General features: G+C 57.7%; 1 protein-coding gene across 4 annotated transcripts; it reads left to right on the top strand.

The window, feature by feature from the left end:
* The first annotated feature begins 6591 nt into the window (after positions 1–6591).
* LOC117649835 (tetracycline resistance protein, class E-like) lies at positions 6592–10303 on the top strand. 4 transcript variants are annotated; one of them, XM_034392973.1, is made up of 11 exons: positions 6592–6837; positions 6932–7192; positions 7273–7447; positions 7521–7709; positions 7783–7926; positions 7998–8135; positions 8205–8306; positions 8379–8516; positions 8594–8677; positions 8749–8905; positions 9117–10303. In XM_034392973.1, the coding sequence occupies exons 1-11, from the start codon at positions 6778–6780 to the stop codon at positions 9190–9192; spliced, it is 1524 nt and encodes a 507-aa protein (XP_034248864.1). In that variant the 5' UTR covers positions 6592–6777; the 3' UTR covers positions 9193–10303. The 4 variants fall into 4 exon arrangements, with proteins under 4 accessions (XP_034248864.1, XP_034248875.1, XP_034248858.1 ...); XM_034392984.1 differs by having other exon boundaries at positions 6929–7192; positions 8391–8516; XM_034392967.1 differs by having other exon boundaries at positions 6929–7192.
* Positions 10304–12618: the final 2315 nt, after the last annotated feature.

Genomic DNA, 12618 nt, shown 5'->3' with positions numbered 1-12618 from the left:
GCCAGCCCCTCCTCGAGACGCTCCTCGTCTTCTCGCGATTCTCGATGCTCAGCCGCTAACCCGGCGTGTACCCCATGTGTCCCGATGCTCTCCGACAGACGCGTCCTCGTCTAGCAGACACATCCCCTGCGGGGAGGGGCAGGGGGAGGTGCGACGTGGCGATTTATCGCCGTGTTCCTTTACTGATCCTAATTGCTGCGACGGGCCAGGCCTCGGAGGCCCCAGCCCGGCCGCAGCGAGGCCCCAGCCAGGCCCCAGCCAGGCCGGCCCGAGGCGGACTCCCTGTCATACAGATTGCCGTGTTAGCGGTGACGCTGCCACCGGGGGGGGGGGGGGGGCACGAGAACGACAGCAGCAGGGCACGCTTTGGCCGGCACGTAGCATTGCGCGTCCATAGAAACGAAACGGCGTTCAAAGGCGCGCGGGTTGCGCGACGTTGCAAAACGTTTGCTAAATCCGTCATGTCGCGCGAGGCGGGGAGTAGTAGAGACTCAGAGCCGAGGAGTCCCCAATGTGCACGTCAGGGTGAACGTGACAAACCGAAACGCCGATTGGATGGATGCCTGGGCACTCCCGATGCAGACTGATTGCGCGCGGAGTTCCATCGCTCGGTCTCCGTCGCTCACTTCAGGGCCGCCCCGTGGGTGCGAGAGAGACACGGAGTGTGGGATCAGACGGTGGAGCGATGCAGTCCCACACCGCGCCCACCGGGTCGGGCCCTGCACCACGATCTCCCGGGACAGAAAGACCGAGGCACAAGAACAACGCGGCTGCTCAAACTGGGGCTGGAAGGGCCGACCTCGGCGCCTGCGCCGTGACGCGGCCCACGACGCACTCGCGCAACTGCAGCAGGTGAAGCAAATTGCTCTGCCAGGAATCCGTCATCAGCTCCTTTTTCCTTTCCCCGTTTCAGTGTGGTGGATTTAGGCTTGTCTGCGCGGACCGCCGTGGACCGCCCGGATGATAGATGTGCGTTATTACGCCAAGAAGCTGGCAGCCATTTGTCCGGCCATCCCGTACCCGCGCAACGAGGATGCCGTCTGGTCCGCGCACTGTGATCCGGACCGCCAATTTCTGCTGCACTGTTAAATTCGAGAGACATGCTTTTCGAGGACTCGTCACGCCACCCAGTCACTCATAAGCTTCGGGACCGTTCGGATGTAAATCCATGGGAGTCAAGCAACCTAAACCTTAAGCTACTACCACCAAGATCTGCACTATGGGCGGCTTATTGCGGTGGTCCCACAGTTGAGGCCCTATCATTTGGCAGTGTCGGCCTCTCGTGCCTCAATCGAAGTCCCACAAACACACAGAACAAAAACGCGCTGAACTGCTCTGCGAGGGAGTGAAACCGTTGCCCGCTCTGCCTGCGACGCACACACGCACATACATATCAGCATGCCGCGGTCGCGGCTTTTTCTTGCCTCCATCCTCGTCTGAAAAACTATTTAATGTATGATTTAGCCCGGCAGCCCCGGCCGTGCGGCGTGCGCCTGCGGTCGGCCGGAGGCAGGACGGAGCCTACGCCGCACCGCTCGGCGGATCGCCGCTCCACTGCCACTTGCGGGGTTGTTGGCGCGGCCCTGCGGTGATGCGCCGCGCGTGATGTTCCTCACTGTTTACCCTCGGCTTGCCTCGGCTACACTGGATCACCGGCCGGCTGGCCTAGTCTTTGCTCTCCTCGTCCTGCTGGCTATCACACGACGGCGGAAAAAACGCAAAACAGCGTGCGAGCGAGCATGTGTGTGTGTGTTTGTGTGTGTGTGTGAGTGTGCGTGTGTGTGTGGATTTGCGTATGTTGGTATGTATACGTGTGCGTCTTAGTGCGCGCGAGCAGCACGCACCGTCCACGAAAGGTCATCTTAGTTACGAAGTAAGCCTAAGTGGTCAAGTGAAAAAGGATTTGCCTCTTTTTTCTGCGCCTGTGTGTGTTCGCAGGTACGCCATGTGTGTGCACTTGGCACACAAAAGAGGTGAGGTGGTTCTTGTCCTGGGAGCTCAGTCAGAAGAAGGGTCGAGCCATTCAGGCGTAATGGCTCCAAAAGGACTGCGCTGGCCGCGGCCACTGGCCCGGCCTGGCGGCGCGGCGGCGCGGCGGCGTGGCGGCCCGCCCTGCACATAAATATGGATTAGCCTCGAGTGCATCTCGCTCCGGACTCATTCCGACGCGCGCCGCGCCAACAGAGGTCCCACACAGTCACAATAATAGGAAGGACGATGCCTCCGACATCAATTTGTTTTTCGAGTGACGTAGACACTAAAAAAAAATAAAAATGCATTTCTTCCGACGATGTTTTACCTAATGGACCTTAAGATGAACTTGCGGCTTGGCGGACAAAGTTCCAGAGTAAGACTGTTGTCCCTGCACCGCGTTTTTTTTTTCGACCTGAGGTAGTCCACTTCGCCTCCGGCAGTCTAGGCTCGCGAAGCCTTGCCTTGCGGCTCCCGGGTCACATGAACACGATGATGTGTGTGGTCTGATCTGCTTATTGCGTCCGTACGTACGGCACACGCTCGCTGCGTTGTAATGATGTATTACACACACACAGACACACACACGGCGATCGAAAAGGTTATCTCGCCAACAGATGAAGGAGTCTAGCGTGTCCCTCGCAAGGCCGGAATGTCTCACAGTGTTTCGGCGTGCGGTGTACAGTCTGCCAAACGGACTGCGTTCGGCCTCAATACACACGTACCGAGTACACTGTTAACACACCCCGATTTCGACGTCCCCCCGACGACACCACTGCCCTGCCGACACCAGCGCCTCGACGGGTTTTCTATGAACCGCACCCCGCTTGGCGAGACGGCGTGCCCGCGCCGCGCACCGCGGGTGTGCGCGAGTGCCTCGCTCTGCTGGTGGGCAAGTCAATAAAGCACATCGGAAGAGGCGAGCCGAGCCGAGCCGCCGAGCCGAGGCGAGTCGACGAGTCGCACCGAGGAGCCGAGCCGGGACAAACCACACAGAGTGCCATAGATAACTGGGTGGGTGTGGCGGCGGTCCGGACACTACCCGATGTCGACGCGGGCCAGCGTCCGACGTCCGACAGGCCCCCTCCCCTTTCCACCAGGTCAACAGAAGTGTTCAATTAGCGTCCAAGACACACACACACACACACACACACGCGGTAACGCGTGCCTGCATATGCTTCCCGCAGACAGCTCGTCTCTGCTGCCCTCCGGAGCCGCCCTGCCCGGCGCGGCCTGGCGCGGCTTGGCGCGCGGACTGGCCTGGGTGACCGGAACTCGCCTGTCGGGATGTCAATAGCGCACCATTAGCGGGTCTGCAGTAATGAGGCATCGCTCGCCTCGCCAACAACAACAACACGAGCAAGGGATGATTTTTGTTGACTTCGCGCCAACTTATTGGACGCAACTCCCTTCTGTGCCTTCAGCTCTACTCCATCGCGAAGTCCGAACTCAGTGCTTTCGTAACGTTGTCTCTCTCAGCCTAAAAGGGTTCCCTGCGGGGATGCAAGAGACAGAGCGACGAGCTCGGCTCGGAATCAGCGCGCAGAAAGCGCTAGTGGTCAGTTGGTGCTGCGCCTTCGCCTTCCCTTCCGGTGTGCCTCCCTGAGTGGGAATCAATATTCCTCGCGGAGCGCTGATAAAGCGAGCGAGTCAGCGGGCGGTGCGAGCCACGCGAGCCACGCGACACATGCCGAGGCTCGGCGCGGCGCGCCTTGCAGCGATGGGGCATCGCCGTCCTACGAAGCGCAAGAAACGCAGTTATGTGAAGTGCCGCCGCCGAAGCCGCCACCCCAGCGTTCTGAGCCCTGCCGACGCATTGAACGATCGAAGATTGTTCAGTAGACCTGCGAAGAAAAATTCATGGTGTCTAACAATTTTTGCACAGGACTTAGTACTTCATTCAATTTAAAGTTCAGTCTCCAGAGAAACGAGTTGCGTTTCCCGTCTTGTTTAGCGTTCTGACCTGCTTCAGCCCGCCTGGCTTTCGGGGCGGGCCGCATCGAGGTAGTCCGCACGGAGACAAGAGGTCCCTCGCGGCGCCTCGCGTGGACTTAACGTGCGCCCACGCCGTGGACACGCTAACTACACGCAAATCAGCCAGCCCGCCTTTCTTCCAATCCAAAAAGCTCCAGATAGAAGTAGCGGTTCGGTCCGGTCCGCGGGGTTCACGTGTTAGAGCGCTGTTGTGTTCCAGTCAGGTCGACACGAATGCACGAGGCGCTTGGCGTCACCGGCACTGTACTGTGAATGCTTAAGTTTCCCTCGCCGATACAACTAACAGCACGTGGGGCGTGGCGTGTCAGCAGACTGACTCCGCGCAGCGCTCCCTCGCGCCGTCTCGCTCGCACCTGTCCGGAACGCTCCTTGGCGAGAGAGAAAGACAGACGAGGGCGTCGTTCGGAGTCGCTTTGCTGCGCAAAGATCGAGTCAACACGGCGGGGTGAAAGGGCTGCCCGCCCCAGCGGGGTTGGTTCAGACGCCTGTTTCATCAAGACCAGAGTACAAAGTCGATCATGGACGATGCACTGACATAGTTCTTGTTTCATATTGCCACAGTCAGCGCAATCATCTTCTTCACTGAGGTCTTTCTATAAAAATGGATAGACATAATGTCGAATTACTGTTCAGTGCGGTGGCAGGGAAGTCCTCGCAGCCGAACGGCCCACGGAAGAAGCGCCATTCGGCGATTTGTGTGGGTGATTTACCAGTGCCGGTGGTCCAGTGTGACGCACGGGCTGGCTGGTATTCCAAACAGTGCTTTCGTCGCACGCGCACGGGCACGCGAGTGCGAGAGAGGGACGAACGGAGCTCAGCATCCGCCGCCGGGGCGGGGTGGGGTCCGCTGGGTCCTAAAGCGATGCGCTGACCCCGAAATTGGGCGCGCGGCTAGACAGGCGTCCGCCTCGCCTCCTTAGACAGGCGGCGTTTCGTCGGCATTTCGCCGGGGGGATTATTTGGTCAACGACCCTCCGCCGAGGCCACCGCCACTGCCGCCGCCGTCGCCGTGGATGGGGAGAGGCGCCGCGGGGGCGCCACGCCACGTGCCGCGCGGGAATGCCCGCCGCGCGGTTCACTCTGTCTCTGCCGCACTCACGGGGCACCGCGTCGGAGCGCGAGAGAGACAGAAGCACCCTTGGCTGGCAACGCGACGCCCGCATGACGCATTCCTGCGGGACAGTTTCATACACTCTCTTTCCCTTGGGCGCGCCGCGCTGCGCCGCCGAGCCTGCCGGGCGCCGTCCACGCGATAGTGAGTTAATGAGATGGACCTCGCGGCGGAAACCCTCCTTGTCCGAGGTCGTTAATTCTGTCGTTGCCATGGCAACGCCGGCGACGCTAGCAACCTTAGCAACTCTGGAGTGCCGTGGAGTCGCGCTACGCCCCGCGGCCAGGCCAGCCGGCAGGCCGTCGTAACCATGGGGATCAGCAGGCGATAAGACAGTGCACCCGGCCTCGGATGCGTCGACCGGACCAAGGGCTCACCTCCCACCAAGTGCTAAGAGGGGCAGTCAGGTGAGTCAGTCATTTCATGACGAAAGGGAAGGGAAGAAGAGTCGGTTTTATTTTTAGTAAGTTGTAACTGAGGCAAAAATCCTCTCTCAGCGTCAAGTGCGCTGAGCCTGGCTGAGCGTTGCCGTGGCTTTCCTGTAGTAAGAAGTGCGAGATTTCCTAACGCGTCTCGAGGTTAAATTCAATTTTGAAAAGAACGCGACTCTCTCAACAGTCAACATTATCAGCATTATGAGCTTGAGGAGCCATTTTTCCGTGTAGTGCCCGGCGGCAGGCCACTGCGGCGCGGCGAGCCGGCGCCTCCTCCGGCCTGGCACGGCACTGCAAGGCACAGCCGGGCGCTGCAAGGTGCCCCCTTCGCCGAGCGCTTTTATCAAGACACAAGTTCACCATTAAAACGCACCTCTCGGCCGAACGGGAAAAAGCCGTAGGCCACAAATTGGCGTGCGTGGTATGTGCACACATTGTGCACACATTGTGGCCGTTGCGCCATCTGCCGCGCGAGGGTGTGGCCGGCCGAGGTGATCGCGGTTCTGATGACGGACAAAAGTTCACGCAGGGCGGAGCGTTCATTGCGCTACCTGACATACCTGCGGCAAGTAAACTCCCACTCCGCTGCATGTACGCTGCTATTTTCTGCCGAGAACACTCACACAAATCTATGCATGCGTGGTTTCCATGCACGGAATCGGTACGGTATTTCGCTGACAAATTTCTATGAAATCACGCAATTACAAAATTGTGTGGGGCCACGCGGCCACGCATAATATTGTCCAAGCGCATTTACGGCTGATGTGGACAGACGAGTCTTATCACGCAAACCCCCAAAAGAATAAAAATGTTTCACTCGTACAGCTTCAGATATTCAACCAAAGGGCATCGTCCTCGAACTTGACCCGCTTAACTCGTAATTGGCCCGCCGCGATTAACGTGGGTACACTGCTTTGCCGCCATGCCAGAGTACAGTCACAGGTCAGATAGCGAAAGTGATGGTGACTTATCACGAGGGGCGATAAGGGAATCTGCGGGGCAAAGACCCGCCAAATCCCACATGGCAGGCGGGGCGGCAGTCGCAAGAAACCGCGGACGCCTTAGTTCGAACAGGCGGTGCGCCAGGCCGGTCAGCTTGCCGCTGAGTGGTTGGTCACTTTCTGGTCCGACACACTACGAGCTGGCGAAAGGCAAGAATTTTATTTTTGCCGACAGTCGACGCCTGGCTTATCTCGCTCCGCGCCGCCGCATGATACGTCTCCATGATACGCGTTGATCTGTCGCATCAATTCGTCTTTGTTTTGTATGCGCACTCACTCTTTGGGACAGTTTGGCTTCATCAGAGGAGCAAGCAAGTTTACAATGGTAAGGACTGTGATCAACAGCACTCACTTTTATGGGTCAAACTGCTTTTCATAGGTAAGTTCAACTGAACCATTTTTTTTTTTCTCTCAAGCAGACGCATCCGACGCCTCCACTACGCACAGAGACATCAACTGCGCCAGCAGAGGGAGCCGCAAAGGAACGCAGCTGGCTGGCACGAGCCAACATCACCGTGGAGCCCGTCATGCTGGCGCACATGTTCGCCTTCATGCTGACCAGCGTCGTCGGCCAGTCGTTCCTGGTGCAGCGTGCCTGCCGCGTCCACCTCGGGCTGCCCGAGAGCGTCTGCAGCAGCATCCAGGAGCCGCAGTTCAAAGAGGACGCCGCACGGGTGCAGGTGAAGGATCATTCTGGCCTCACACTAATTTGAACGCGGAACTAGAGCAATGTACAGAGTGACGTTCTTTTGCTGAACAGATCGAGGTGTCCAACTTCCACCAGTACAACGGCATCGTCTACAACTTCGTCCCCGTCTTCTTGGCGCCGTTTCTCGGCGCTTGGAGCGACCGACGGGGCCGGAAGCTGCCCCTGCTCATGGGGCTGGGCGGGAACACTCTGTACTTCGCCATGTTGGCGCTCGTCGCCTCGCAAGGTGAGCTCCCCCTGTGCGTCATGTGCATTTGTTCGTCTGAAAGACATAGCTTTTTCTTTCCGGTTTCCGACAGACACTTGGCGCTTGGAGATGATTTTGGTCCTGGTGAGTCTGCCGGCGGCGCTGACGGGCTCCGGGCTGGCGGTGTTCTCCGCCACGCACTGCTACGTCGCGGACGTCACCCCCACCGAGGACCGCACCCTGCGCCTCGCCATCCTGGACAGCTGTTACCTGGTCGCCATGCCCGCCGGCATCTCGCTCGGTCGGTGTGCCACAAAAAACGAAGCCAATAACAACTCATCCTGTTTTGTCTTAATTGTTATTGACCGGCACAGGTGCGTACTTGTTCGGCTCGGTGCTGGACGGCTCCGTGACGGCCATGTTCGCCATCAGCACCGGCTTCCTCGCATTCTGCTTCGTGTATAGCTTGCTGGTGCTCGAGTGGCAGACGAACGATGCCCAGAAATCGCTCAAGGGAGGTCAGTAAGAGAGCACCAAGAGCCATTTTGCCAACAAGACCGCTTCTTAAGATGCTGTTTCTTTCTTAAAGTTAACATCTGCTCGGACTTCTTCGACAAACATCACATCGTGGAGTCCATCAAAACACTATGTCGCCCGCGAAGCAGCCACGGCCGCCTGTACCTCTTTCTAATCCTCCTGTCCGTGGGGCTCTACACCTTCCAAAGAAGTAAGGCTGAGGGACGCTCTGCTTTTAAAGGTAATGAAGCGGCTCGGTAAAAGGACGTTTGCCTTTCAGACGAGCAACAGTTTACGTACCTGTACACGCAGATGAAATTCAACTGGAGCGTCAATGAGTTCAGCAACTATCGCACGTTCCAGACAATTGCATACGTTTTTGGTAGGGTGCATTTCATCAAACCATATTTCTGAGTTTCATCCAATGTAATGAACAATCTTCTTTCGATCGCAGCGATGCTTTTAGGCGTGCCGCTGTTCACCAAACATTGTGGCTTCAGTGATTCGGTCATAGTCCTCACGGCATCGGTGGCCCATGCAGTTGCAGGCGTGGCATTTGTAGCGGCAGAAGTTCCTTGGGTATTTTACATTGGTACGGTATTTCGATTGAACCTCGTGTCCATTGGCTCATGAGATATAATAACATATTTTTATGGTTCCACGCTGAAGGTGGTGCCGTGTCGTCTCTAGGCCCAACTGGCCCCCCGGTCCTGCGGTCAATGGCATCTAAACTGGTGTCAGTTGACGAAAGAGGTTGGCTAAATTTCTATAAAACAACAATCAACAATTTCCCCAGAAGTTTTCAGATGTTTCTTCATTCTCAGGAAAAATATTTGCCATTTTGTGCGTGGCTGAGACCGCTATGCCCATTCTTGCTAGCGCCGTGTACAGCCAGGTCTACAACGCCACCCTGGAGTCCTATCCCCCAGCCATCTTCTGGGTCACTATTGCCTCTCAAGCAACTGTGTTCATCTTCATTCTGTAAGTAAAACTCATTTAGGGCTTTACAGAAAATTTCGCACCGTGAAAAAAGCAAGTGGGAGTCAAAATTCGAAACTTTGACATGCCTTTCTATAGGTCAAAAGTTGAAAATGACAGCAAAATTTTCATTTACGTTTCTCTCACACTGTATGCCTTGCACTTTGGGTCGAAGAAAACAATCGATGACGGTTTATTTCCTTTTAACTCCCAGGTGCGTGTACGCGTCCATGAGAAGATCTCCGGCGCCGCCCTGCCACGCGGCCGAGCGCTCGCCGCCAGAAAGCTGAGCCTGTTGAGGGAAAAGCCTCCATCCATCCTCTTCCCTTTATGCGGGGCCTGAATGCTTTACGGTGACGTGTTGATGCTAGGCACGTCGCGGCACGCCCGGGCCGCCGCCTGCAACGCCCCGCCAGCCCTGCCAGCCCTGCCACCCGACACTCATATCGATGATATCACCGGCGAGAAATTGCCCAGTAGCCCCGACCAGCGTCGCGGCCCGCCATACGATAAACAAGCTCCCTGCAACACGGAGCCCAGCGGCCCTGCCACCCTGCCGCCCTAGCCCCCCGCCCTTCCCGCGAAGAACGCACCGCTTGGCGCGCCGAAGTGGCGGCAATCACCGTTCGTCAAAAACCGAGATTAGAAACTAAATCTTCTTCGAGGGGAGATAAAAGGCGATGCCAGGGAGTGCAGAGGAGGGAGGCGTGGCGCCGGGCGGCGTCATAGTGCTCACACACACACACACACACCACAGGTCCTGCTAGAGTGCAGGGGCATGTGAAGAGTCAGCTACCGCCACCTGTTGCAGACTTATTAGTTCACACCAAAAGAATGCGGGACCTAAGTTGACCCTCGTGGTTCGTATCACACCTCTTTTATTGGCACGTGATTAAAAATAGTAATTTACAGATGTGGGTGTGTGGTCTTGTGTTCCTCGCGGCCCACTTAAATCAATCGTCCGGAGAATTTGATAAACGCTCCGTTTCATCGCGCGTCGACCGAATCCAATCACAGCACGCTGCCGGCCCTACGCCCGCGCCCTTCTGCCCCACTCCAGTTTCGCCACCTGAAACCCCAACCGTGACGTCACCACGTTAATTTCCGATAAAGCATCTCGACGCGGCCCATTTCCTCATCACGCACTCTCACCGGAGTCGCTCCGTCTCTCTCGCACTGTCTCGCCGAGCGTTGGCCAGTTCGATGAAGCTCTTGGCTCGATACACCCGTTGAAGGCGGATGTTTAAACTCACCTCACTCTCTGGTTGCTAATTCAAAATGCTTTAACTGCATAAAAGAATGCAGAATAAATTTGATAATTACTATTGGTGTTGCATCAGTTCTCCTTTTTGACAATCTTCCTCTTTTCCATCGTTCCGCCTCTTTTCTTCTCTCCTTCATTCTTTTCTTCTCTCTTCCGTTGTTCCTTTCTTCAATTCTGTCCCTTCCTAGCCTCCTCCTTGTCTTCCCTCTACCATCCTCCCCTGCTTTATGAAGGGCGTGCTAGGTGGCGAGCCAAAGACTTCCGTGGCGGAAGGACTGGCGCGTGGGCAGGGCCATGGCAGGGCCATGGCAGGGGCAGGGCGACACTAAACAGCTCGTAAAGACGCGGCCTGGCGTCGCCTGGCGCGCAGCACGCGGAGGCCGCCCGGCACGCCGCCCGGCGTCACATTCAGGATGAATCCACAGAATCCCCATTCACGGCTTTGCGCACGCTTCGCGGCGTCGCGGCGTCGCGGGACGGAAACGACCGCGGCGGGGTCGGCCGCAGTCGGCTCGGCTCGGCACGACTCGGACGAGTGCAGCATTGTTGTCTGAAGTCGATCATAAAGCAGCCGGGTAATCTGTTCCGGAGAGGAGTCCAGCTCTATGCAGGCCGCACAGCCCGGCGCAGCCGGCGCAGCCTGGAGCCTGGATGTCCAGACCAAGCAGTGAGATTTCCGCCCTAGCCTGGCGGCCTGGCGGCCCCGCCCGGACCGTGCGGGGACACGGCGGTCTGGGAAAGGAAGCGAGGACGGGTTCGGCTTATCATTAATTTGTGCCGATGCTTCGAGCAATAACTCGATCCGGCAGGAATAGTCCATCTTTGTCATTGTTTATTTCTTTATTTACCTTCGCGGGGAGTACACACGCCCCAATCAGGCCACTCCGTTGCTGATCCTTGGCCAATAAAAACGTCTTCCCGGATGGGGTACGGTACTTTACTTTGTCGGTTTACTTTCCTCAAAGCCAAAACAAACTTTTGCGTTTTGTATTTTTCTTCTTGGCTGCCCACACACTCTGACAGCTGATTCGATTTCAATACGGTTCGCACTGCTTTTTTAATCCCGTGACCCAGATACGCCTCGCCGTGCCAAAGGGACGGCCGGTGCGGGCATTTACAGGCGCCTTGTCACGCCAAGCATGGCGCGGCGCGGCACGGTGCTCTGCAAGCCCTAGAGGACGTACCGTGACAGTATCTCGTTTCGAATCGTAGAGAGTCTTACGACCCGTATACCTCCACCTGCATGACGAACCAGAAAAAAAAATCAATCTGACCTGCCAAAGATGACGACCGGAGTAACGATGCTCCTGCAGATAACGACCGGCGCGCTATAACTATACGCACGGCCCATGAATGGCAGGGCGGGCAGGGCCCCCGCCCTCTGGCCCTTGGAGCTGGGCGGCCCCGCCGGGCCCTTCGCGGATACGCCCTTTCGGGGAGCCGCGCTGCAGCACCTCGACACGCGATGCAGTGGCGTGGCGGAGGCAAGGCGAGGCGTGTCGCGGTGACAACCTGAGCCGGAGGTCCAGAGAGGCCAAGAGTCCAAGGGAGGGTGTTGAATGAGAAGGAAAGGGTGAGCATAGATTTAAAATGGGCCTTCCGGACGATGAAAATCTGCCCGTGTATTTACTTTGAAAACCAGTTTTAATTTTCAAATGGGGCGATTTTTGCCTCGGAAGCATACACAAGGACTCTGCAAGTGTTCGGTCGGCAGCTCGCGAGGCCCCAGATGCACGCGTCCGCCGTGGCACGCGCACGTCCGCCTTCCTATCGAAGTCCTGCTCTCCACGGATGGCGCACTCCGGAGGGAGGAGATTCCACTTGCAGACGAATTCCGGCGCGGCGCTCAAACGGCGAGTCCCGCTGTTTGAATGGGCCGATGTGTCCACGTGGCCGTGATAGTGTTCTACATGACACTGGCGACCGCCGCTCGCGCGATGACAACCCCGATACCGGCGGCTTTGTCCTGAAGGGCGGGAAGGCTTGAAGGGGTTCGGCCCGGCCCAGCCGCCATCCGTCAAAAGCGGCATTCCCTGGCCGCGCCGCTAACTGATTCGGCCAGTCGTTCCAGGAATCGAATTGGCGGTCGACCCCCGGCCCTCTCGGCCGCGCTGGCCGCGCTGGCCGCGCTGGTCGTGTGACAGATCAAGGTGCGGGCCGCTCGGACGCGGAGGTGCGAGTCCGTGCCAGGGGCCGCGCCACCGCCGCGCCACCGCCGCGCCAGAGGCCGCTGAGAAGGCCATTGTCTTGGCGGTGACCGCCGGGCGCGCCGGCCGGGCCAATCAGCGCGCAGCTAGGTGGATTTGTCTTGCGTCTCTATTATTTAGTATTGACCCGCCGCACCAACGCACCGCGGCCAGAACAAGTTTATCTATCACGTTCCAACTCGTAGACTATTTTTTTTCCGCCCAAGTGATTGTGTGTTTTACAGTGGCGAGTGCTGTTATGCTGT

This window comes from Thrips palmi, unplaced genomic scaffold (genome assembly GCF_012932325.1).
Source record: "Thrips palmi isolate BJ-2018 unplaced genomic scaffold, TpBJ-2018v1 HiC_scaffold_10, whole genome shotgun sequence".
Lineage (NCBI taxonomy): Eukaryota > Metazoa > Arthropoda > Insecta > Thysanoptera > Thripidae > Thrips > Thrips palmi.
This window is presented reverse-complemented; position numbering and strand designations above follow the sequence as displayed.

What these genes read in the sequence shown, in the direction of transcription:
- LOC117649835 (XM_034392967.1), top strand. Translation starts at nt 6,778, where the DNA reads ATGCGCACTCACTCTTTGGGACAGTTTGGCTTCATCAGAGGAGCAAGC. An exon ending in CCAGAAATCGCTCAAGGGAG is followed by an intron (nt 7,927 to 7,997) that starts GTCAGTAAGAGA and finishes TCTTTCTTAAAG; the next exon opens with TTAACATCTGCTCGGACTTC. An exon ending in GCTCTACACCTTCCAAAGAA is followed by an intron (nt 8,136 to 8,204) that starts GTAAGGCTGAGG and finishes TTTGCCTTTCAG; the next exon opens with ACGAGCAACAGTTTACGTAC.